Here is a 25450-nt window from a genome sequence, read left to right on the forward strand (position 1 = left end):
TGCAAGATTGTTCTCTCCCATGGGTGACGCGCTTGCAGGATCTCTGCACATGCGCAAAAGTTTCCTGTAGTTCTTCCGGAGCCACATGGGCTGTGTAGTGCTTCTGGTGATGGTCAGTGTTGCCGGGTTTGGGACATCCAGATTTTGGTCTCCTCTTGGCCCCACGGCTCACAGGAGGACGTAGGGCCAGTTGCGGGCTCTCAGCCTAACCCACCTCACAGGGTTGTCGTTGTGAGGATAACACGCAGAGGAGGAGAACCTTGGCTTTCTTGCAAGAGGAGGAACGGTGGGCGGGGTATAATTGTTGTCGTTGCTAAAGTTGAAGGTGCCGGCACTCCTTCCTTCCTTCCTTCCCTCCCCGTTGCACCTGATGCTTGCTGCCAGTGGTAGCACGAGCATCTGATGACGCATGCAGCACATCGTATGAATGCATTGGGGGGGGGGGGCATTCCTGTCTGCAGCTTCTGCTGAGCAGAGCCCGGACTGTCTGCCTGGACAGCACCCCCCTGTCCCGCCTTTCCGAATGAGGCAGGGAGAAGGAGGCCGCCGGCACGCGGAAGCCCGGAACGGCTCGGAAACCGAGCCCCCTTTGCCAGCCTGCCCGTTCCCCGTGGCTCTTTGGGATCCTTGGCCGGGGAATCTCATTGTGTGAAAGGAGGCACGGGGCTTTTCTGGTGGGCGCACCGCCGTGGCCGGCTGCCGTTGCGGCAACAAGTGACACCCGCCTTAGCTGCCCAGGGTTTTCCGAGAGTTGTGCTGGTGTGTGGTGTTTGCTCCCTCGTTTGGGGGCTTCGGATGTGTTTTTATGACGAAGTTGCTTTGTGGCTTTTGCTGGCCCAGTTTGGTTTTAACGCCTCATGCGCATCCTCCCTGTATCCTTGGAAAAGGGGAGGGCTGGAAATTCTTTTAAGAACTGAATAATTGTTCTTCTTAGGCTCTGGGGCAGCCTTCCCAAGCCTGGAGATGCTGCCCAGGGATGGTGGGTGTTGTAGTCTTTGCACTCTGGAGGGCACCAGGCTGGGGGAAGCCACTCCAGGGCGTGGGGTGATTGAACCAGTGTGAGGCCAAGTTTGGACGGTGATCCGTGGATATGCGGGAAGGTGTGCCTCTAGACCCTCTTTCCCTGTCCCCATTTAGCGCCTTCCATCCTCTGCCTGGATCCCTTGATGCTTCAGTTCTCAGACTTTTGCTACAACTCTCCCCAGCGTGGAAACTGCACACCAAGAAAAAGGAGTCACACCCTTTTTCGCATGGGCCTTCGCAACTGGGCACGCCGTTCTCGACCGGGGCACGTGCTTTGCTGTGAATCCTAGCCGGGAACGCTGGACTAAGAAAATGTTCTGATTTCGACGCATCAGACACGTGGTACTTGCAGGTTTATTTTTTGTTCGCGGACAGACTGAATTGTTGCAGAATTAGAAGCACAACCTTCTGTTTACACAGCGGTGGCTTATCCGTTCCGAAAAAGCCGTCGCAACTGCAGCTTCCTGCCGGCGCTGTCCCTCGGGGGACGCGTGGGCATCGGCTCTGCTTGCCTGCCGTCCGCCTAGGCTGTCCTTTTTTTGATTTGAAAGACTCTCTGGTTCAAGCAAAATAAATGCCCACCTCCTGCCCTTCACTGCGCAAAGTCCGTGCAGCTTCTCCTGCCGACGCCTCTGGGGAGGGGGCCGGCGCCCGGTGGCACGACCCCTCTTTTAGTCTGGCTCAGTCCCAGGTACCCTATTTTTGGAAACTGGTCGCTGCCGCCAACACTTGTCTGACCGCTTGCGACGGCCACCGCTTGGCCTCCCCAGAGCAAACAGTGGGGCGGTGAAGTGGCTGTTTGGGGGCCTGGTGGAGGCGGGGGGTCTGACCTGCAGGGGAGGTGGCCTTGCAAGGAATCCCTCTGTGTTGTGGCAGTGGCATTTGTGCAAGACCACATCCTGACAGATGGTGCCCCATCTCTGGCTGGGGGGGAGGCAAAGGCTGTGTTGAGGGGCACAGAAATTTATTTTCAGAGCAATCTCTGGCTGTTTTTTCACCTGTACTTTATCTGAGCTTCCTTTGCCAGCGGTTTGAGTCGAGTGGTTATGGAACGAAGTGGTGGGGGGTGGGGCTGAACACCGTTGAGCATGAGGACAGCATGCGCTTTTGGAGACGCAATCAGGGGGTGTGTCCTGGGACGGGTGAGGCAAAAAGGGCCGGCATGGGTGAGCCTAAAGTGTTTTTCTGCCAGGACCTTAGCCCACGTGATGCGGTAGTGAGAGCGCTGGGCTGGGGGACCTGGGAGATCTGGCTTCTGGCCCCCACTCAGCCACAAAACTCCCTCAGTGACTCTGGACCAGTCACGGACTCTCATCCTGGCCTACCTCACAGGGTTGTTGTGAAGAGGATGCGGTGATGCAGATTGGTGACCTGCAACAGCAGGGGTTGGACATGATAGCCTTCTCTGCCCCGTCCAGCTCTGTTCTGTGAGTCTGTGGAGCTCTGCTTGTTGTCTTCACAAGAGGAAAGAGGTGGAATATAAAGGCACTATAATACCACTGATTTACAATTTCTGGCTTTTACAAAGGGAGGGGAGAACGGGCTGGAGCTGGGCAGCCATCAGTGCTCGGGATCGCCTTCCGGGACTCCTCAAGGGCCGCACTGGGATCCTGCGCCCCAGCCGAAAAGTGGAGCGCCTTGACCACAGAGTATAATTTATTCTGTTCATGTTTTGAATTTATGTACCGTCCGTTAGCAGACAGGGTCTTCGCGTGACCTGGCTGTGCTTTGTGAACTTGCTGCGATGGAGGCCGCGTGGGGGTGCGGGGGGTCCTTCGCCCCTTGTCCCAGAACTAACCCCCTTGCCCGCTTTTCCTTCGCAGTGCGTCCGAGATGGCGAGCGTGTTGTCCAGGCGGCTGGGCAAGCGGTCCTTGCTGGGGGCCCGCATATCCGCCCCCCCCTTGCTGGGGGACGGGGTGCTGATGGCCACCCAGGTCTGTCCCCCGCAGCCGGAGCACAGCAAAGGAGCCCTCGCCCTGCCTGCATTTGAGGACGGCCACTTCAAGGAGCACGTGGAAGACCCCGGCAAGCCGAGCCAGCCCTGGCCAGCCCTGCCGGCAGGCCAAAAGGTACTGCGTCCCGCAATGGCCGACACTGCCCCTTGCCCAGACGAGACCCCGGGGTAAAACGCGTGACGAAAAGTTGAGCAGCAGCCACAGTAAATCCGCAGAGGTCATGAAAGCACAGAACGGCATGCTCAGGGATTCAGGGCTCGCCCTTTTCCCTGTTTTAGGCGTGTGCACCGCTGGCTGGGGAACATGGGTGGGTGGGTGGGTGCGGCTGCTGATTGGCCAGGGTGCAAAGCAGCATGCTGGGCTAGAGGCACCCTGCGCCTGGTCCAGGTAAGTCCTGGCATTCTCACATGCAGGCCGGAAAAAGGTCCTTAGACTGGGGGGTGCCGGGCACTTTTCCACCTGAGCGCAATTGGAGTACGGCCGTGGTGAGAGGCAGCCACGAGCTCCCCATGTGTCTGTGGTTTGCCGTGGACTCTCCGGCAGATGCTGCTGAAAGAAGAGGCCCAATGCACCACATCGCAGGCGGTTTAGGAAGATTTCACCCTGGGGTGGCTGTGCTGGCGAGGGTTGATGGGAGTTGTAGTCCCGCACACCTGGAGGCCCTCAGGTTGGGGTCGGCTGCTGTTGATGGAGCCCGTGGTCTCGGAAAAGACCCTCTTCCGAACTGCTGCTCCACAGGCTCAGGATGTGACCGTACCGGTTTGGGAGCAGAACGAGACGGAGGCGCTTCTGGAAGGGGCCGCCCACCGCAGGCGGCTTCCTTTCTCCTCCCCAGAACGTGTCTGCAGGGTTGGAAGGTACTGGCCTCAAGCGGACCGCTCTCCAGGGGGCATCGGCCCAGACGTCGGGGCCAGGGGGGCGGATTCAGCATGGTCCAGAGGCTGGCTGGCAATGGAATCCGCTGCCACCGGACGCGCTGACGGCTGCCCATCAGGGTGGCTTTAGAAAGGGGTTGGGCAGATTCACGGAGGAGCTTTGAAGGCACAGCCGGCCAGTGGGGGCCGGTGGTGGGTCTTTCCGGGGATGGCCCCCTGCCTCGGTTGGCCTCGTTTCTGCCCTGCGTTGCCTCCGGGTTCCCTCCAGTATCTTTCCAACAGTCCTGCGAGGCAGACCAGGCTGAGAGCTGGATCGAGGCAAGGAAGGCCAGAGGGATTTGTACCTGGGAGTCCTCCCTGACTGCTGTACCTGGCACGCTGCGGACGTGCTGGATTGCAGCTCCCATCATCCCCAGCTGGGGATAATGGGAAAGGTTGTCCAACACAGTGGGGGACGAGTGTTTCCTACAAGGCTGTTCTTTTCTGCAGTTGACCAGCAATTCCTTCCGTCCTGACAAAAGGCATTTTATGCCCCATCACTATAGGCTCGCCATTGTGGCATCCCTGCTTTTTCCATATGCTAATTGGAGTTTCCCTATAAATAAACCCCAGGAGTAACGAAGTAGAGTCTTGGTGTAGATAAAATTACATCCGTAAAAATAGACATTGGGAAGTCGGTCAGTGGCTCCATCTCAAATTAGGTCATCGCAAAACGGGATCCGTCTCACGTGGAGCCCAGCGATCCCCTCTCCTCGGAGGGGCCGGAGCGCTGGGCCCTTGCTCGGACGCGCCCCCTCCTGGCCGCCGTCGTGTCCCCCTTAGATCTCGCTCGGCCACGTTTCGTTGGTGTCCGGTTGCAGCGGGCACTGCTTTTTCTGTAGCCCTTCTGGCCCCATTCGAAGATTCTGCAGGCGTGACGTAGACGTCCCCAGACCGCTCAACGCGCCGTTCACGCGGGCGCCGAACCAGAGTGGACGAGGCGTGTGCCGCACGTCCGTATAAAAGGTGCACGTGCGGGCAAGCTCCTGTGTCCCCCCCCCCACAACGGGGGTGCAAAGAGCGTGGCCTGGCAACCCACTTCTGGCAGCCTTCCGCCCCCCTGCTTTGACGTCCGGCGTCCTGCCCGGGTTTTCCCTTGCGGGCGCTAAGAAAACGCACTCCAGGGTTGCCCATGCGGGTGCAACTCTTCCTTCTTCAGAGACTGGAGAATACGGGAGGGGAATCCTGTCGGGAAGAGCCGGCAAAGCCCTCGGATTTCCTTCTCTGGCAATGGCAAAGGATTCCCAGGCGTGTGTACAGCGCACACACGTCTGTGTAAGCACCGTGTGCCGCCCCTGCCCGAGGCATCCCTTGGTAGGGACGTCCAAGAAATCTGCATCAGTCCTCAGTGAGCTGAAATGTTAAGGACCTGCTACAGAATCCTTCCAGCTGTTCCCGAGTCACGAGGATTCTGCCAACTTGCAGACGTAAAAAAAAAAAAAAGTTCTGTTATTTTAGAAACATTTTCCATTATTTTCTACAATTAGTTGGAAATTAGTTGTAGAAAATAATGGAAAAACCCAACCAACCGAAAATGTACCCTTCCCTATAGGCTAAAGCATGAAAATAAACATTGGAAGCTACAAATTTCCGCAGCAAATGTATTTGCTCAAAAGCCGATTCCCTCAATGAGGGGGTGACAGAATGAAAACCTAGCTGTTTGTGGAACATGGACAGCGTGGAGTTCAAAACATGTACACCTCCTTACCCCACTGGGCCAAAACATTTCCAGAACAGCCATGCCTGTGGGACCGGATCCTTTCCCGCGTTGAGGCTCTGGAAGGTGTGTGCCGCATTTCTGCTGCCTCCTTCGCGGGCCGTAGAAAGCCACCGGTTCAGAGTCCAAGGGTCCAGTGGCACATCTTGTTGCGAAGCCTGCCCCGATGGGCGATGGCCACCGAGGTGCCACCGGGCACGTTTCAAGCGAGGGCTCGTGCCAGCCCCGGCTGCTGGTGCGCCAGTCAGTGCTTTTGACGTGCGCGTTTGGCTCCAGTCCTTCGGCTCTTGGGCGCTGGCAGACTTCTGTGATTAGCCGGTTTCGGGGTTTTATGACGGGGCTGTCAAACGGGTGCTGACTCGGGAGGGGTCAAGGCAGCCCACACTGAGCAGGGCTTCGCTTCCCGGACAGGCGTGCGCCTTCTACAACGGGCAGGAGAGCGCCGGCCTGGGAGAGCGCCATGAACTCGGCAGTTGTGATGTGGAAATGGAGCAGGGCTTCTGTGTGAGCAGGACGGCCGAGGAAGCGCGGCTGCCCGACGCCCAGCCCTCGGCTCTCCCAGCCCTGGAGGTGGACCACGCAAGTCCTGCGCCGGTGGGATACGGCAGCACCCCCGTGGCCATGGAGCACGGTCCCTCCGTGGCAGACGCCGCCGTGGCCCCTGCACCGAGGTCGGTTTCCAGGAGCATCGACGTACCAAAAAGGTGAATGTTTTGGGCTGCTTGGGCTGGAGTGATGTAATATCTCTTGTATGACATTCCTATAGTCCTTTCGGTGCAAACAAAATTCTCAACAGCATTTGTAACTGTTAAAAAGGGTGCATGGCTTTCTTGTCCCCTTGTGCCTCTATTTTGCCTATTTATTTATTGGATTTATATGCTGCTGCAGTCGCCCACATCTGGACTCTCTGTGCGGCTCACAGTATAAAACACCAGTAAGCTTAAAGCAGCACAATCACAACCTGTCAACCATACAATCCAAATTCAAAGTATATCAGATTAAAATAGAATAGAAATATTAAATAAAACAGTTTAAAATTGACTAAAGTCAGCATGGGGCCAATTTTACAACCAGAATGCCTTTAAAATCCATTGTTAACAGAACTGGAGAAAAGGTGAGTCTCCACCTGGTGCCGGAACGGTAGCAGCGTTGGCGCCCGGAGCATCTCTCTGGGAATCCTATTCCAGATGTGGGGTGCAGTGCTAAGAAGGGGAGGACTCTGAGAAGGACTCTGAGAAGGAAGTATCATGTCTCTCAGACTGTGCCTGAAGGCAAGGACCACTTCTTAGCAAAGTAAAATCAACTTTAGGCCGATAAACATGGTGCAGTCAAGGCCCTAAAACCAGTTCCTAAAGCGTCAGCAAAGGGTGGCCATATATGGAGAGTGGTATTGAGAGAGAGAGAGATTGATAACGCTTTGCAAAAATTGTAAGATTCAAGCCTTGGGCAAACATGTCCCAGCATTCTGGGCCCATGGCTGGAAAGGACCTGCTCTTCGTAAATATTAAACAACAGTCCCAAAAGGATAAAAACCGGCGTGTAGTTAGACTGGGAGTAGCCGTGTGCTGGGCTGAAGCAATCGCTCGTCCCGCGGCTGCTCCCGCCTGCTTTGAGGAGTTGGGCCAGCAATATTGTGTGTTTGGTTCGAACAAACACGATCTGCCTAACTGAGACGAGACACACGGCAAAGAAACCCGAAGCGTCAGTCGAGAGAACATGCGGCCACGAGCGAGGCGGCGATGGCGGGACCCACCCTGCCCTGCGCTAGGGTTGCAGCAGCAGCCAGGTGCAAAGGGAAGAGCTGGTGGTGTCCTGGCCGCGGTCTTTTGCTGAGCCGCTCCAGTCGGCTGGGGCGTGCCGCGAGTCGGAGGCCTTTTGCACGCTAGGAATCGTTAGAGGCCGTTTTTTTCTGCCTGCACTTCGCTGGCACTCGGGGGGTTAAACGCACCTGTGCCGGGAGTTTTGGTCCTTCGTTTTGCCTGAGTTTCTTTTCCATGCAGGACTGAAACCGAGAATTTCTTTCTGCCTTCTCAGTGCTGAGTGCAGCACCTCCGTGTGAAAGCAAGAACTGTATTCTGGTAGAGCAGGGCCGGAGAACCGGTGGCCTACCAGATGTTTTGGCCTACAGTTCCCATCAGCCCCCACTATTAGCTATGCTGGCTAGGGCTGATGGGAGTCGCAAGCCAAAATGTCAGAAAGACCTCAAGGTGTGTTGTGATACACAAACTGTGACACTCTTTTCTTTGCAGAAGTTCTTTTCTGCATCGATAAAAAGCAAGCTTTCCTCTTGACTTCCAGCTCTCCGGCGTGCCAAGCCAAAACTCTGCTCTTTGAGGCGTGTTTCACTCCGCATTTAAATGGGGCTGTGCTAAAAGGGCTTCGGATGGAGCTTTCTCTTGGAGAAGTGGGAGAAAGGAGCTTCCAGCCGAAAGGATTCCGGCCGCTCGACGTTCTGAGCAGACCCGCACTTGACCTTGCTGATGGCAAACGTGTCTCTGATTGCAGGAAGTCCGACACCGCGGTCGATATGGACGAGATGATGGCTGCGATGGTGCTGACCAGCTTGTCCTGCAGCCCCGTGGTGCAGAGCCCGCCCGGCAGCGACGCCAGCATGCCAGGTGAGCTGGGCCCGCGGGCGTCCGTGTCGCACCCCGAGGAAGCCCCGCCGCGGTGCGTGACCGTGCTTGTTCCCGCAAGCCAGCTGCGTGCATTTCTGGGGCTGGGCTCTTGCAAGGAGCCGGAGTGGCCGTGGGGGAGAGGAAGGGGGGCCGTGCGTTGGGTCTGCTGAGCAGGGAAAGGGTAGCGTCCCGTCCCTTCCCTGGACCGTCCGCTCGTCTCCGTGAAAGCCCTTTTGTCGGCCAGCGCTGGACGGGAACCCTGTGTTTTGCCTCGTAATGTTGAGCTTGGCCGTACTTGCAAACCTGGGCCCGGGCCATGACAAGCATTCCTTGGAAAAACCATCTGCAAGTCGCGGCCCCGGAGAGCTGGTGTCCGCTCCACCCCCGGCCCCTCCCACCCGCAGGCAGCTGCTCGGAAGGCATCTGGCCGGGCTGGGGAGGCGCCCACATTCCGGGGAGAGGGAGAGGGAGGGGAGACGGGAGAGGCCGGGCGCGTAACCCAACCCTCCCCTCGGCAGGGCGGCCGTTCCAGTTGTGGGGCCAGGGCTATTACGGGAGCAGCGGGCATGGGAGCTCCGAGGGGGGACAGCGCCTGCGTTCAGCGGCCCTTCCCAGGAGGCACGCTGGACCCTCCGTGGTGTGTGTGTGTGTGTGTGTCTAAAAATAGGCCCCTCTCCCAGCGTGGGAAATAGCAGGAACTTGGCAAGCCAAGTTGGCAGTGAAGGTGTGGACCAGGCCGTAGGAACTGGGCCGGGGTGGGGCGGGCGTGTCCTTTCCTGTCTTTTTCCTGCCCCCCGTGCGGGCACCCCGTCCCAGGGATGGGGTGCAGTCCTTGCGCATGGACGCAGCAGTGTGCCCAGGCCTGGCGCCACCTAAGGAACATACATTGGACCTGAGAGGAAGCGCACACGGAACCGAAGCCTCAGGCGCTCAGCGGTGCGTTTGTGTGCTGCAGGAATTCAGTTCAGGCACTGCACCAAACCTGGATTTGCAGCAGGCTCCGTTTAGAACTTAACTATTGCTATTTTATATATCACACGTGCAGAGTCCGAGCTGGTGTTTTGGATTCAGAAATGTGTGAGAATCAAACTACGGTTTGGGGCGGCTCAACTGGTTTTGTTTTCTAGAGCTATTGCTATCTCTGTTATTAATCACATTGCACCCTGCCTTTTTCCCTCTTGCAAAGAGCCCCGAGTGGCTTACATAGTCTATCTCCGCTCTGCTTTCTCCTCACCACAACAACCCTGTGAGGCAGGCCAGGCTGAGAGTCTCTGGCTAGGCCAAATCACCCAGAGCTCCGTGATAGCACGGGAGTGAGAACTCCGTTCCCTCGGGTTCCACTCCAGCATTCCAGTCCAGAGCACCGCTTAGTTTCCTGTGTCTGTAATTCTTCCCCCCTCTTTTTCCTGGGGGAGATGATTATCATGTGATAGCCCTCCCCAATCATTTGAAGTGGCACAGTCCAGACACAGGTAGACCATCTCACTTGGAACTTGGCCCATGATGCTGTTATTTCTGGTGCAGATCCACTGTAGAAATGCCTTCCACCCTGGTTTCTCTGCCAGACCACAAAAATATAATCTTGGAGTTTCCACGGGTGTCTGGTTCACTGGAGGGTATTGGGAAGTTCCCGAGTTCAATCCCCACCACCTCCAGGTAGGGCTGGGACAATCCCTTGTCGGAAATCCCGGGCAGCAGCAGCTGCCAGCCCGTGCTGACAGAACCAGGCTAGATGGGCCGCCGCTCCGCATGAAGCAGCTTTTGTGTTTCTGGAATCCCTTGCAGAATGGATTTTTACAAATTAAAAAAGACTTGATGCGTCCCGGGTGCTGGAAGGAGCCAAGTGGCAGCTGGAGCGATTTAATGATGCCCTGTTTCAGGCACGGGCCGCAAGTGGAGAACGGCCAGGGTGCCCCTGAAAGAATTCTGAGCGAGCCGTGAGCAGCGGGAGCACTCTCACCCAACACGAAGCGGGGCAGTTTTGATTCCTCGCCAAGTGGCAGGAAGGGTTCTCTGGAAGGGGGCCTCCACTTGCTGGGTTTGAGTTTCGTGTCGTGTGTCCGGCCCTGAAGAGGCTGCGTCTTCCTTTGCGCCCAGCCTGGTTTTGCCAACCTCAGGAGGAGCCCTCGTGGCTGTACCGTGTGGTCTTGAGGCTTGCACAGGGTTTGGAAAAGGACCAGGTGCGACTGGTGGAGCTTAGCGTCCCGGAGGAGGGCACAAGTGGCCCTCGGGACGAGCTGCTGCAGCGTCTGTCCAGCCCGTTCACGGCCCCCCAGCCCGAACGGTGGCCGCCACCGCATCCGCGGCAGTGCGCCCCATAGCCGAACTGTGTGCCCCGTCAAGAAGGGCTCCCTTTTCTCGGTCCTGAATCTCCCGCCATCCTGCTTCACGGGATGAGGCCGATTCCGGTCCTGGGGACGGGGGGACAGGTGCCTCCCACTCCGCTTCCTCCACGCACAAATTCTGTGCACCTCCGCCGTGCCTTCCCTTCCTCGCCTCTTTCCGGGAGGAACATCTCGGCTGCTGTGACCCCCCCTTCAGGGGGCGTTGCTGCAACCCCTGGGTCATTTCAGTTGTCCGTTTCCGCACTTGGTCCTCATCCCCTGTGGGAATTAACGGTTTGGAGCTTCTGTAATCCCCGCATCTTTCCATTTTCCAAATCAGAACTCCTGCTTACCATCGTCATCGTCGCCAGTATCTGTAGCACCCATGGAAAGCACAGCCCAGATTATTTATACAGGTTGGAACATTTTGGACTTCAGCTCCCAGCATTCTGGCAAGCGTGCCCAGTGCTCATGGGAGTTGTAGTCCACCACCTCTGTGAACAACCCTCTGTGGTGGGGGAGGTTGGAAGTCAGTTGCAGGCCCAGAATTAGGCGTGGAGCTTCCTGGCTGAGTGAGGATTTGAACCCAGGTTTCTGGGTCACAGGCTGACAGTCTAGGCCAGCTTGATACCCATCGAACATGTGGGGGAGAATTGGTTGAGGTGTCTGGGAATGATGGGAGTTGTAGTCTGTCTCTAAAGGTGTGTCTGGTTGCCGGTTACGGACAGCCCTGAAAGAGCGTGCTCCACGGTTGCCCTCCCGCCCCAGACGTTGGGGCTGCCCTCTTTTCTTCCGAGCTTTCCGCAATCGCACGAGGGTTTCCCTGAAGACCCTCCAAGGCAGGGCACGATGGCAAGCGTGCCCCGGGCCATGGGTGCCCGTCAGACGTGCCTGGCGGGAGCAACGGGCCGAGGGCTCACGGCGGCGCTTCGCTTCCTCAGCCTCGCAGGCGGCCTGTGACGTTTGGAAGGAGAGCGGCGACATGTCGGACGGAGGCAGCAGCACCACCAGCGGCCACTGGAGCGGCATCTCCACGCCCTCGCCCCCCCACTCCCAGGCCAGCCCCAAGTACTCGAGCGAGGCCTTCAGCTCCCCGCGGGCCGACGACGGCTTCGAGACAGACTCGGACCCCTTTCTCTTCGACGAGCCGGCCCCGCGGAAAAGGAAGGTGTGTGGGGAGGGCAGGGGCTGTCTTCCCGAAGGGGTGATGTCCTGCCGTGAGCAGGGGTTGGGCTGGATGACCTCCGGGAGCCCTTCCTTCCCATGATTCTGGGAAGGCCCTTGCTGGACCCAGGTTCTCCAGCCTGGAGCTCTCCAGGTGGGCTGGGTGGGAGCTCCTGCACTTCCCTGCCAAGCGTCCCCATATCTGGAGGTCTCAGGGCAGGACCGTCCTCTGAGTAACTTTCCAGAACAGCTTTTTCTGCCCTGGCCCCATGCTTATCGCCTGGCACAATTCACATCCTTTGTCTATGGCAGTTGTCAGCAAGCAACGAATGAAACGCCCCACAGTGAGGATGGGGGTGTTTGGATTTTATTTATTTATTTATTAAAACATTTTTATGCCGCCCCATTCGCCGAAGCCTCGGGGCGGCTTACAACACTAAGTTAAAATAATTATAATATAAATCAAAAATATAAACATTACATTAAAAATACAAAAATACATTATAAAATAAGCCGCCCTGGCCACATCCCTGGATGTGGATTTGTTGTGGTGCTTGTGCTTTGCACGCTCCTGGAAAAGCCGTTCTGGTCTCTTGCACGCTTCCCCCCAGCCCTCCCTTTGGAGTTTCCCAGGAAAAAGCACGTCAGAAAATGAGCGCTGTTCCTCTGAGCAGAAGGGAAGAAGCAAAACTCAGAAAGTCATGGAAACCCAGAACATAGCCACAACCCCGGGCATGGGTTGCTGTTGAATTGTGGGTTGTGGGTTGTTGCTCGGTGTGACCCTTACACTACATTTTAACTAAGGGCTATTGGCCACGAACGAGCCAGCGTTCACAACCCCACAACAAGTGGGGGTTCTCCTCCTGGGTTATTCCTGGTTAACAACCCATGGTGTACGGTTTGCACAGAGTGACACCCACAATTCAACAACAGTCCGTGAGACAAGGCTAACCCACGCTCAGCCCATCGCCTGGGCAAATCCGCTCGCCACAGGGCTCCTTCCCTGCCGGAGGGGCGCTCGGAGGGCCTGCTGTCGGCCCCCGAATGACCCTGGTGTGGGTCTCTCCTAGAATTCGGTCAAGGTGGTGTACAAGTGCTTGTGGCCGAGCTGCGGCAAAGTCCTCCGCTCCATCGTCGGGATCAAGAGGCACGTGAAGACGCAGCACTTGGGGTAAGCCCCCCGGTTCTGGGGGAGGCGTGGCGGCATGGGCGGGGGCCGCGTGGCGGGAGGGTCCTGCGGACGTGGCAACGCAGGAGGGGGGAGACGCGGGCACGGCGCGTGGATGTCGGGGCCGAGCTGGGGTGGTCTGTGGCGGCCCTCGGGGCCAGAGCCGGAGCGGTGGGGGGCGGCCTTGCACGGCGCAGCCCTCAGTCGCCCGAGGCTCGCTTTAGGACGGGGGCTTGGGTGGCCGCTTGGAGAGCGGCAGGCAGGTGCCCCCCGTCCCTGTCGCCCCACCAAGGGCGCGAGGCCGAGCTTTGCTTTCGGCCCGTCGCAGTGGCCGGTCTTGCGCACCGCCATTCCTGTCGGAGCCTGGCCGGACTGTGAGGGCTGGAAGATCTGGGTGGGGTCCTAGGCTAGGCCCCCCTTTCCCCTCGCAGGCTAGGATCCTATTCTGCAAGGAAGCTCTGGGCAGTTTCTGGCTGCCCTTGTGCTCTGTGTCCCTGGGAAGAGGTTCCCCCACACACGCCCGGGACCCGGCTCCAAATCCTGCTCGCTTGCACTCTCTCTGGTGGACGGGGTGTCTAGATCTGACTTTGTGGAAAACTGGGAGGCAGCCAAGTGTCCGCCGCCGGTTTCGGTGCAGCCGCTTGGGCCTCCGATTGGCACGCAGCTGAGGAGCCTCTGGCGGAGGGCGTGGGTTTCCTCATTCCCTCCACGCTTCTCTTCCATCACGGCAGGGACGGCGCCAACTCGGACCAGCGGAAGAGAGAAGAGGACTTCTATTACACGGAGATGCAGGTGAAGGAGGAGGCGCCCCCGGAGCCGCCGGCCACCGTTCCCAGCCCCCCGGCGGGCTCCTCACCCATGGTCGTCCAGCAGACTCCGTCCCAGCCCGAGGCCCTGGTCTTGGACCGGGTGGCCACGTTCAAGCCTCACCTGCCCGGCGCAGCCCTCAGCCAGTCAGCGCCCAGCTCCTTCTGGCACATCCAGGCGGACCACGCCTACCAGGTAGGACGCCCCCCCTCCCCGCCATCCCCCGGCAGCCTCATGGGTCGCTCGGACCCTCCCCGCAGCTGGGATGGTGGCCTGTTCTCCACGAGAAGCAAAGCAGCCGCTTTCTGATGCCCGGGGGTGCTGCTGAATGCCACCTCTCCGGCTTGCCGTTTTGTCGATCAAGTGGAGGGGTCGCCACGAGGCCAGGACAGGCATGGCTTTTATCACCGGGCACTGAGCCTGTTTCAGCCCAAGGACTGGATCCCCTTCTGGGAGCCCTTTGGGGGCCCCTTTCTGCGGGTGGGCAAGCTGAGGATGAAAGGGACGCAGGCAAGAGTTCCGACGTAGTTAGGGATGTGTGAGGGACCTGTGGGTGGGAATCCCTCACATCTCTGCGCCCAGCTCCCTGGACTCTGGTCCGCTTTGGGCTCGGAGTCCCTGGCGTCCCTCTCCCTACCTGGTGGAGCGCAGCCTTCCTTCCACGAGAGTTTGCAAACTCCCTCCCAGCTCGGGTGCGAGACCAAGCAAGCGCAGGAGGAAGTGCTTGGAGGGACGGGCTCCTGGGGGTCCCTCCCGGTCCCAGGCTTGCTGCAAGGACCTGGCCCCTCAGAGAGGCGTTTCTGCCCCATAGGACGGAAAGAAGAGGGGCTGCAGGGGGCGAGGGGACGGGGTGTGGCCATCCAGGGAATTCTGGCAGCTCGGGAGGCCAGACCTGCGCTTCTGGACACCTGGTTTACACCTTCGCACCTCTGTCTTCTCCAATTTCCAAAGTTCTCATGGTGGGGCAGGGAGAGGCATCAGAATGCACAGTGCTGAAAGGCCAGATTGTGAAAATGGATTTTCCAGCGGGGCCAGTGGCTCTGGAAGTGCAGTTAATTTGCGGTGCGTTGCAGGCTTAGATGGAAAACATTTTCTGCCATCCCTTCCTTCCTTCCTTCCTTCTTCTGCCAGGCTTTGCCGTCCATCCAAATCCCCGTGTCGCCGCACATATTCACCAGCATCAGTTGGGCTGCCGCCACCTCCACGATTCCTACCCTCTCGCCGGTGAGTCTGACGTCTCGGTGAACCCCGGGAGGGCATCTTGGTGGGCAGCGAAGGCCACTTTGCCAAGCCCTGCGCCAGCCGGAAAGTCCCGGGGCAGCAAAACATTAGGAGGCGCAGTTAATCTCACGCCCAGCCTTTCGAAGACGCTGCTGCAAGCTGAGTGCGTGATAAACTGCTAGCGTTCTCCCATACCACTGACTGAGTTTGCTTTAAAAGAGGATTGCTCTGTTACGGGGAAGCAAAACGGCCGTGCAAGACCGAAGGTGGTGCTTTTCTGAAATACAGGCTTCATTCAGGTTTACTTTCCTGTTTTGCTCTACAGGCAAAGCCCTCCGGTGGGTTTGCAACAGTTAAAAGCATAAAATACAATGTAAGACGTAAAAGCTTAAAACTACAGTGTAAAATCGAAGTAAAAGCCAAAGTAACGCCTGGACGGTATGAAGGCAGGAGGCAGGAATAATGTAAATCGCAGTGAATAATGGAGCCGGGAAGACTAAAATTTCTGAGGAGTGGGTTGGGGAAGAATACGGTGGAAGGGCTGGAGAGCGAGAGCGGAAATTAAAAATGCCTTCTTACAAAAGGAGCTTCCCATATTTGCCACAGGGCCTGCAGACTTCCAGGTGAGGAGCCTGGGGGCAGGTGAGCTGGGGGAGCCAGGAAAGGGTCTAAAGTCGGAGGACTCAAACGGTGACGCTCCAGGCGGTTTTGAAATGCAGCTCCCCCCATCCTTTGGTGTTGGCTGGACTGGCTGGGGCTGATGGGCGTGGTGGTCCAGCCATCTCTGGGAGACCACAAGTTGCTCTCCCCTCCGCACAGTCCAGAGGTGGAGAAATTGGGCAGATTCGGCGGCCACGGGGGATCGGACCCCTTCCTTTCCCGTGCCCGGAACGACCCTCGCCAGCCCCCCGGTTTGCGGCTGGCAGCTCTGAAGCCCCGCCCAGCATGACAGGAACATGGGACATGCCCTGCCCGCCCACAGCGCTTCTGTCCCACGCCTCTGGGGTGGGCTTTCCTTATGGGGTGGGCAGGCCCTAAGGACTGCAGAGTCGCCACGTTGGTTCCCGCTCACGGCCCGTCCGGTCCAGCACGCGGTTCCCACGGTGGCAGACGGGCTGCCCACCAGCAGGAGGGGGGCGAGACCTCCCCCCGCCCAGGCCCAAGCTGCTCGGCAGGGAAGCTGCCTCCGATCGTGCGGGAAGCTCCTGGCTGACGAGACGAGTCGCCGTGGGCAACGTAGCGTCGTCTTGCAAGAAGCACTTGTTAGAGGAACGACTGGGGAAGAGAGAGCGGGTTGGCGTGGCTGCGAAATGGGGTGGTGGGGGCGGCCACGCTGCCTGGAAGTCCAGGGGAGCGAGTGGATGGGGGCTGTTTCTTTGGTCCTTCTCGGGAGCTTCCTGCACACATCCTGGGTCCCCCTGGAAGCAGGTCGTTCTGAGAAGTCGGAGGCCGTGGGTCTGATCCTGGAAAGCCCCCATTTCACTGTCCGTGGCCGCCGCCGAGGTTTCCAGTCCTTGGCTGCTGCTGAGGTTCCCTGTCTGGTCCGGTCTCGCAGAGACGTCCGGAGCAGCTCTTAGCACGTTGCACAGAGCAGAGAGAAACCCAAAACCCTGCTGTGAAACGCGAACCAAACGGGGGCTTCTTTCTTCCAGGTCCGGAGCCGGTCCCTGAGTTTCAGCGAGCCGCCCCCGCCCCCGCCGCCCCAGCCCCCTGTGCTGAAGTCCCACCTGATCGTCGCATCTCCTCCCAGAGTGCCCAGTGGCACCAGGTAAGAGATGGCGGAGGGCACAGCTGGGCGGCTGCACTGGGGGCTATGGAAGGAAGCGAGGGCCACCCCGTCCTGGCTGCCCCCGTCCTGGGCCAAGGACCTGCTCACTCAGGGCCTCCTCCCGGAGGCCCTCAGATGCATCTGGGGCCTCTTCGGAGCAGAGGATCGACCAGGTCGGCACATCTGTTTGGTCTGCGGGTCGAAGGGCCCCAGCCTGGCACCTCCTGATCAGGCAGCAGGTGTGGGGCCAGTCCCCGTAGGCGGAGCTGGAAGCCCCCAAAGAGCCTGGGGAGACCGCCTGGCAAGGCAGACCCCGGCCTGGCAGACCCCAGGCTTGAGGAGCAGGCTTCCCCACGATGCCCGGAGACCTTGGGCATCTTTGACCAGTGAGAAGCCCCCATGGCTCGGAGGGCTGCATGGGGCGGCTTTCTGTGGGCCCCAGACTCCATCTAAGGGTTGGTCCTGTCGGGGTAAATCCGTTGTTGTGTGACCCGATCCCGATGGGACCAGAACACTTTGCTCCGGTCCCCACCGTGGACCCCGGTGCTGCCTCTCACCCGGGCCTTTGTAGCAGATTTGGGTGCATGCACGGGGGGCTTGCGGGACCAGTGCCTTGCTCTGCCCTCTCTTCCTACCCCCTGTGGCCCGCCGAAGCAAGCCTCTTGCAATTTCCGGGCTTGATGGATGGGCCATCCTTGGCGCGAGCGGCTCCCCCTCCAGCCCATCCCCTTCGGTCGAGAGATGTCCGGCAGCGGACAGGCGGCAGAGCTGCTGCCCACGGCTCCCGTGCGCCCCTGGGCCGCCGGATCGAGCCTCTGCAGGCCTTCACGCCTCGCCCTCTGTCTCGCCGTTCTGCAGGAAAGTCCGCGGCGAGGCCAAGAAGTGCCGCAAAGTGTACGGCATCGAGCACCGGGACCAGTGGTGCACCGCCTGCCGGTGGAAGAAGGCATGCCAGCGGTTTTTGGACTGAGAGTGTTGCACGCGCGCTTGCTCGCCCGCCCGCTCGCTCGCTCGCACGCACGCCTGCACGGGGGCTGGAAGGCGGAGCGCGCTCCCTCCCGCTGTTGGCCAGAGCGCCGTGTCCTCGCCACGCCGGGCCCGGTGGCCCCGGGAGCGACGCCCGCGCTGCGGCAGCTATCTCAAGCGTCCCCTCTTTGTCCGAAGCTCTGTATAGCCGACGTCTGCCAGGTTTTCTAACACTCAGTGTTTCGTGGGGATGTTTCTTTTCTTTTTATACACTTTTTTAAAAACAGCAACCCAGGGAGCATCGCTTTCCCTTTGTAAATAACTAGGGCAGAGAAGATGCAAAGCGAACGCAAGGAGCCATGAGCTTGGTGTGTGTATTTTGCCAGCTTGCTTCCTGTCGGGTTCAGGGACCAAAGAACTTTGCATTCCCCCCCCCCCCCGTAAGTGGACGGGGCTGGCTGAGGGTTTGGGGTGGGGGTCGCAGTGTGGGACTTAGGGGCAGCCTTGACACTCCCCACTTGACTCTCTGGAAATCGCAGTGTGCGGGAACGGGGGCACAGCCCTGCAGCTCACGGGGGCCGGGAGCACCCGATGTTCCCGCGCCATGTCCACAGACAAACTCATGGAGGGCACCCCTAAGCAAGCACTGCTGTTAATTCATCTTCTAATTAAGCAAATGCATTCTGGGGGGGCGGGACAATCATTGTATTGAATTGCAATCAGAGGATTTTTAAAAAATTGCTTGCTGGTGCCAGGAAACGGAAGATAAGTCGCAGGATTTTCATAGCTACTGCTGTTGGGCCATCGTTGTGGGGGGAAGTCAGGCCCAATGGTTGGAGAAGCCCGTGCTGTGGGCAGCATTTGCATGGAGCAGTTGTGGTTGTGTCGGAGGCACCTTCTCACGTGATGCGCCAGCGCAAGTTGCGCCAGCGGGAGACCGCGAAAACAGGGCTTTCCTGTTTCTTATCTTGCCTCTTTTCTGGAGGTTTCGGTCCACACTTCCTATTGCATCTCTGCGTGTCACACAGCGGCAAACCGGCGTTTGCCAGGAGTTCGCATCGACGCTGAGCTCTTCTTATCTTGGCTTCCCCGGCAAAACCCTCCCTGGCCGAGGGAATGGCCGCGTGCGGTGCCCCTGTGTGGAGCGTCTTCAGGTGCGCTACAGACCAGGTTGATCTTGGCACAGCGGAAGTCATCTGCGCACGTGTCTGCGCCATTGCTTTAGGATCGTGACATCACGGAGCAGTTGAGCTGGAAGGGGCCGGGGGGCCATCAGGTCCACCCCCTGCTCAGTGCAGGCCCTCACGTTACACCATCCCACTCAGGTGGCTGCCCAGCGGCACCTTGGATGCCTGCGGGTGGGAGAGCCCAGCACCTCCCCGGGTCGTGGGTCCCGTTGCCGCACTGCTCTAGCCGTCGGAAGTTCTTCCTGATGCCTGGCCAGAACCTGGCTTCCTGCCACTCGAGCCCGCTGCTCCGGCTCCTGCACTCTGGGAGGACCGGGAAGAAACCCTGGCCTTCCTCTTTGCGACAGCCCTTCCAAGTCCATGGAGAGGGCTATCCCATCTCCCTTCCATCTTCTCTTCTTGAGGTTAAACATGCCCAGTTCTCTCAATCTCTCCTCATAGGGCTTTTTTCCAGTCCCCGGATCCTCCTCGTCGCCCTTCTCGGAGCCCTTCCCAGCTTGTCTGCATCTTTCTTCAAATACGGTGCCCAGAACTGGACGAAGAACTCCGAATGAGGTGTGACCAGCGCTGAGCTGGGACTTCAGCCGATTAGGAAGTGCAACTTCTAGTAATGCATCCTTAAAGTAGTATTTGCCCTTTCTGCAGCCGCATCACATTGTTGGCCTGTATTTCGCTTGCGGCCTTCACTACGTCAGGATCCTTCTCATTTGCAGTCTTGATGAGCCTTCCCCATCTTGTAGCGGTGCATTTGGTTTCTTTTTCCTAAGTGGAAAACCTGGCGTTTGCCCCTATTGAATTTCCTTCAAGATCACCTTGAATCTTCTTTCTGTCTTCCAGGGTATTAGTTACCGCACCTCGTTTTGTGCCATCTGAAAACCTGATAATTGGTTCCCTGCATTTCACCCAGCTCATTAATGAAAATGTTGACAAGCGCTGAGCCCTGCAGAACCGCACTCGTGGCCTCTCCCCAGTCGGAGAAGGTGCCATTCTTTGAGTCTCCCACAACTGACCCTCCGCTCTTGTTCTTGCAAGCCGTGGCGTCGCCGCTAATACTCGGTTGATCTTCAGCCTCTTGTTCAGTGTTTCCTGGGATGACTTCCAGTGCTGGAGCCGGGGGTCAGACTAGATGGCCCGGGATACCCCTTCCGACTCGCTCTGTTTCTGTGTTTCCCCAGTCGGCTTTTCTCCGGACTCATCCTCGAGCAGCAGAAAGTCCAAGATTTCCACTGCTTCCACTGGTGGAGAGTGTCGTCTCCTTCTCCTGGCACCCTTTTCCGGGGAGTTTCCTCGTTTTCCCTTCCCTTGGGATTCTCTTCTTCTGCCTGAGCTTCCTGTTGTTCTGCTACCTTCTGTGCCACTCTTAGCTGTTGTAGCTCCACTGCCCTGCCAAAAACCCCTCATCTCCTCTTATTCCCTTGAGGGGGGCACCTGAGTGCTCTCAGCTTTTCCTCCAGCAGCTCCCCAGCTTGCCGTGTTGACCTCAGGCAGGAAAACAAGCACCACGCCGACACTGCAGACCGTTCACTGCGGAGCCTTCTCGGCCCGTCCTTCCTTTCTGATCCCGGCTTGCCGGACCCGGGGCCACAACCAGTGCTCCCCACTTCTCTCCGGAAGGTCAACGACACAGTCCTACCAGTCTCTGGGAGTGTGTTACGAGGAGGAGAACCAAGGGGGGGCACCTCATAGCCCGGAGCCGGGGCAGGCGCGGTGGGTTGCGCTTGTCCCGAACAGCTCTCAGAGCGTCATGGCGGACGCGAGGACGCCTTCTTGGCAGCCCCAAAACCGAACCGCCACACTGCCACGGATGCAACACTGCTGGCCAGGGGGCCACGTAAAACGCGGTGGTGCCGATTCATGTGGCCCAGTCCCTCTCCCTGGGAGACGCCCGCCCGCCTTTCCCTGCATTGCACAAAGGCCGGTGCACAACAGCAGTGGCGATGGAAGGGGCGTGCGAGGCAGTTGAGCAAGAATTGGGATTGTTTGCAGCGCCCCCCCCCCCCCCGCCCTCCTGGCCCCGCAGCATTTGGATAATCACGATGAGCCATAAACTAAAGACACAAACCTCTCCTTGTAGAGTAGTAACCAAACCCCGTGACCTGGAGAATTGAGATTTCTTTTGAGAAAAATGTGAGTCCTGCTTTACTTTAAGGGTACTTTAAGGGTGGGGAGGGGAGAGTTTAAAATGGATTTTATGTACATTATCGGTGCTTGTTAATTTTTTTGTGCTTTTTGTAATTTTGTGCTTAATATACACAGTATGTCGGATTTTATTTTTCTAGCCCGGACTTCTGGCAGATGCCAAACTGGTCGCGTTCAGAGCCTTTAAAGAGAAATGGATTAAATTGGAATATTAAACTTGGATCTCAGATTTATGCATTTCAAATTCTGAAGGTGGGATTTTGGGATAGGTGAAGGTCAGATTTTTAACCAGGGGGTGGGGTTACTATAATTTTTTTAAACAGAGAGGTTTCATAGTTACGAGGAGAAAACCGGAGGCCTTTCCAGAAAATGCAAGATTTTGATTGCAGGGTCTGAATTTTGGTGGCCATGGAGGGCAATTTCAAAAATGAGAAGTTTGGCTTTGGGAGCCACCCCAGGGACTGGATGAGCATTTTCGGTCTCTTCAGCCAGGACAAAATCTTTTGTTCAAGCTCCAACCAGACTATCTTGCCTTTGCCTCCCTGATCCCCAATATTGGGGTCCCTGTTCCTGCTTGTGCACCCACGCAGGATCCGGGGGGGACCGTCTTTGCTGGTCGCAGAAGCGTTTGGCCGTGGCCCGTCGTGGCAAGCGCTGAAGCGAGCCCCCGCTACCGCCCCCTGGTGACCGGGAGGGAGGGAAGCCCTTTCCACTGGGAGACCTGTGGCTTTGACCTGCCTTGGCGTTTGCACCCCAAACAGCTGGGGGCTTCCTGGGCCAGCGTGTGCTTGCGGTGCATTTCCAAAACCTCCCCTGCCCATCCTTTCCCTTTATCCGTTTCCACGCTTCTTCACGCGGTAAATATTTCGGCCGTGGCTCGCAGTGGCTGCCCTCCAAGCCGCCCTTCGCCACCCAAATGCGATCACCGCCACGGGTGGCTGATTCAAGGAAGACAGTCCTGCGGTTGCCGGGACTCTTTTCTGCCTGAATGTGGAACCTGCAGAGGTTCACCTCCGACTGCCTACGGCCCCAAAGCCAACCTTCGCTTTTGAAAATGACCCTTTTGCTGCCACGTTCCTGCATTTCAAAGGTTTCCTTCTGCTCCGTATTGCACAAAAGGCCTCGCCTGGTTGAAACCGTTTTGGAATTTTTGTGGGTCAGAGCAAAGCTGCCGCTTCCCACAGGCAGGATTTTATGGGGCTTCCATTCCCGGTTCAACGGGAACCCCTTTCAGTTTCCCTTTCTGTTGAACGGAGGGGAACGGCAAACGAGTTCCCGGTGGATCGTGTCCAGAAAGCCCGAGGTCTGAAGAACAGTTGCCTCACTGGCAGAAGTCTGGGCCTTGTGCTTAAAGAGAGAAATTATTTTGTGTAGCTTTTTGTTAAAACATGATTGAGAAGGGCAGGGAGGAAAGAGGAAAGGAAACGTTTAAAAAAAGGTTGGGATAAGCAGTGAAGTTGCTGCGGCGTGTGCGGGGTCGCGATTCCCTCGCTGAATCCCTTCTGCTGTTATCCAGTATCAAAGGAGCATGTGCTCTCGGCGATAAGCCGGACGGCCAAACCCATCGCCGGCACGCACCCGGGCCTGGCCCGTTTCTCGGGGCAAACAAGTCGGCCTTTCTCAGATGCCTCATTCCAAAATTTATAGCACTTAATTTTGGAGCGTGAGAAAAGAAGCTAAACCTGCATAGGAGCATATTTGTTATCCGTCTTATTTTGCTTTTTTAAAAATAGGGGATAAGTGTTTTTTCTCCTTCCCTTCTTATGCATTATTTTAGGAGCTGCATGGTACAAGTTAGCCCGGATAGTGGATGTGTCTGGACTATTACTCTGGTTTAAAGATGTGCTCTTTCTTAAAGTGCTGGGAGGGTGTGGGGAAACGGGGGGTCTCAGTCCCCTCCTCCACCACCACATTGAGGAGGAAAGGAGTGGAGTGTTCCCTTCTCCCCTGGTGCGATTTTGCAGGTAGATTTGATGGGTGCAGGACTATGAGACACACCTGTGTGTGGAAGGCACAGGTAAGGAAGGGAAGTGGGGAGAGCAGTCTTGTTCCGCTGTCGCTTTGCAGATAGCGGTCGTTGCCTGACTCTGATGCCCGACCGCGCATGTGAGTAGCCCTCACTGAGAAGCAGATCTCTTGAAGCCAGTCACTTCTTCCCGGCCTGATTCCATTTTTCTTCCCTTCTTCTGCTCCTCCCTACGAAGTGGTGTGGAGCCCCCATGAATCCTATTCTTGGCCTCTGTTTCTGGGCCTAAAGAAATCCCGTCCCCCCTATTTGAATACCAAAAATCAAGGCGCTATGGTAGATAACTTTGGGGTTTTTTCTCATAGGAATTAAACTGAAAACAAAAATGGCCATTTCTCATAGGAAAGCAAAATCTCTCCGGCTGCCCTGTTCTAGTGTAATTTTTACAGCTCTGAACTCTTAACTCCTTTGTTTGGGAAAGTATAAAATAATAAAAAGGGCTTCTTTCCCTTTCTCCCTCCAGTGCAGTTCCCAACCCATTTAAATCTGGTTACTTTCTCCCCACCCCGCTGGTCCCACATGAAACCCGAACCTTCCTGTGGTGAGGTTCCTCCTGCCCCCAGTGTACGGGGCACCGCTGTCCAACAGGTGCAGTTTGGCTTCCAAGGCTCTGTTGAAGATCCACCCAGCAGCCCTTCCAGGGCTTCTGTCCTGCCATTGCTGTACCTTAATTTCTGTCCCTTGTGGGTACGGCAGCGACGTCTCTGGAAATACACCCAGAGAAAGCTCTGCCCACGTTTTTTCCTTGGCTGAGGGCAGCTGGAGCAGGGAGCGATCTCTTCAAAAGGGCAAGAGGGAGGCGGGGAAGAGGAAGAGGAAGAGGCGAAGGGGCTTGCCGTTCTCCCTTTCGCTGTGCCAATACATGCATCAGGGTCTCTCTTCAAGCAAAGTAATCCAACTTTTAATTGCTTTGTGGGCTTGGCTTGCGGGGAGGGTGAAATTTTGAGCTCCCTGCCTGGTGGCAAGACATACCGAAAAGGGTATGACCGTCTTCTCCAGCCTGGGGCCTTCTGGGTGTGTCGGCCTGCAGCTCCAGCTGGGGGATTGTGGGAGTTGTAGGCCAACACGCCCAGAAAGCCCCAGGTGAGGGGCGACCGGTAGGGAGTTACGGGGTTGAAAGATCAGGGGTATTGTAATCTTCTAACGCCTGCTCTTTGGATGGTCAAACATTCGCGTCTCGCAGGGGAATCGATTATATTGGTGAATTACTGTTTAATTGGAGCTTTTCTTTTCAATTGTCTTCCAAGTATTATTTTTTATTGTAAGCACAAAAAATGTGAAATGTAATTTTTACAACAGCAATATGAAATATATTTTATAATAAAACGATATGGCCTGATAGCTGTCAGTTTTTCTGGGTTTCTGTCCTTGCACCCCCTTGTTCTTGGCACAGGAAAGGTGTAACCGCCATCCTGAAAACGCATGAAATGCTGCAAAGGACCTAGTCCTCAAGGCAGCCGCCAAACCCCGGGCCCGGCTCTGGCTTGCGCATACCACCCATTCCCACCTTGCCAGGGGTGATGGATGTTCCAGCCAGCCACTCTGGGGGCACCGAAATCGGGAAGAGGGACCCCCCCCCCCACCAGTGCGCAGGGTTACGTAACTCCTCAACATATGGGTCAACCCACAGGCCAGGCATTTCTTGACTGGTCTGTAAGTATTCGTGGAAAGTGCAATGGCATGAGGTGAGTTTTATAGGCACCTGGACAGGTGTAGCAACCGCAGAGTGGACCGGCCTGCCAACAAACTAGCATCCCAATCAAAGGCAGGGGTGCCCTCTGCACGTGTGTGCCTGCAACTTTTTGTGGCAACCTCGTTTTCTTACTGCAGAAACTTTGGTAGGATGCAGGTCATTTCCGCAGAAACCTGTGGAGACGCTTACAGTGGACGATGCAGCTTGTGGCTGAACACAGCTAGGTAAACTGGTGCCTGGTGTTCATGTGTTTCTCTCATGGGGAAAGGGCAGTTCCTGCCACATGTCGGAGGCAACGACTGTGACTGCGACACCATTAAAAAATCCTGCAATTGTGCGCAGGCGGCACCGACAACCAGCCCAGATAGTTGTGTGCAGATCAGTTGCACAAGAGGAAATGCCTGAAGGTTTTGAAAAAGCAAAAGGTTGCCGTGGACAAGGAACCGTTCTCACCCGAATCCTCTTCCATCGACGGACATGTTTTCTAGGTTCGCTCTTCGCAATGGCAAGATGTAACAACGGTGGGAACACCTGCCCTTACCTGACCTTTAGCACCAGCCGTTCCACACACCTGTGCAGCTCTCGCCCGCACATGTTAGATTTGTGTGCTGTGCCTCGAAACATCCACACTTCCCATCATCCACACCCATCAACATTTGCCCGTGCTGGCTGGGGATGGTGAGGAGTGCCCGTTTAAGATCCGGAGGACGCGAGGACGGAGAAGGCACCTTCAAAGGGCGGCCAACATGAAAGGCAGGG

At 57.2% G+C, this 25450-nt stretch overlaps 1 protein-coding gene across 1 annotated transcript; it reads left to right on the forward strand.

Moving 5' to 3' along the window:
* The first annotated feature begins 501 nt into the window (after nt 1-501).
* ZNF395 (zinc finger protein 395) lies at nt 502-24339 on the forward strand. Its single transcript, XM_044450291.1, has 10 exons — nt 502-1365; nt 2847-3093; nt 6022-6314; nt 8116-8228; nt 11494-11720; nt 12787-12887; nt 13616-13886; nt 14823-14915; nt 16565-16680; nt 17539-24339. Exons 2-10 carry the CDS (start codon nt 2857-2859, stop codon nt 17648-17650), a joined length of 1563 nt encoding a protein of 520 aa, XP_044306226.1. The 5' UTR covers nt 502-1365; nt 2847-2856; the 3' UTR covers nt 17651-24339.
* Nucleotides 24340-25450: the final 1111 nt, after the last annotated feature.

Source organism: Varanus komodoensis, unplaced genomic scaffold (genome assembly GCF_004798865.1).
Source record: "Varanus komodoensis strain SLA01 unplaced genomic scaffold, ASM479886v1 scaffold64, whole genome shotgun sequence".
In the NCBI taxonomy this organism is placed as follows: domain Eukaryota; kingdom Metazoa; phylum Chordata; class Lepidosauria; order Squamata; family Varanidae; genus Varanus; species Varanus komodoensis.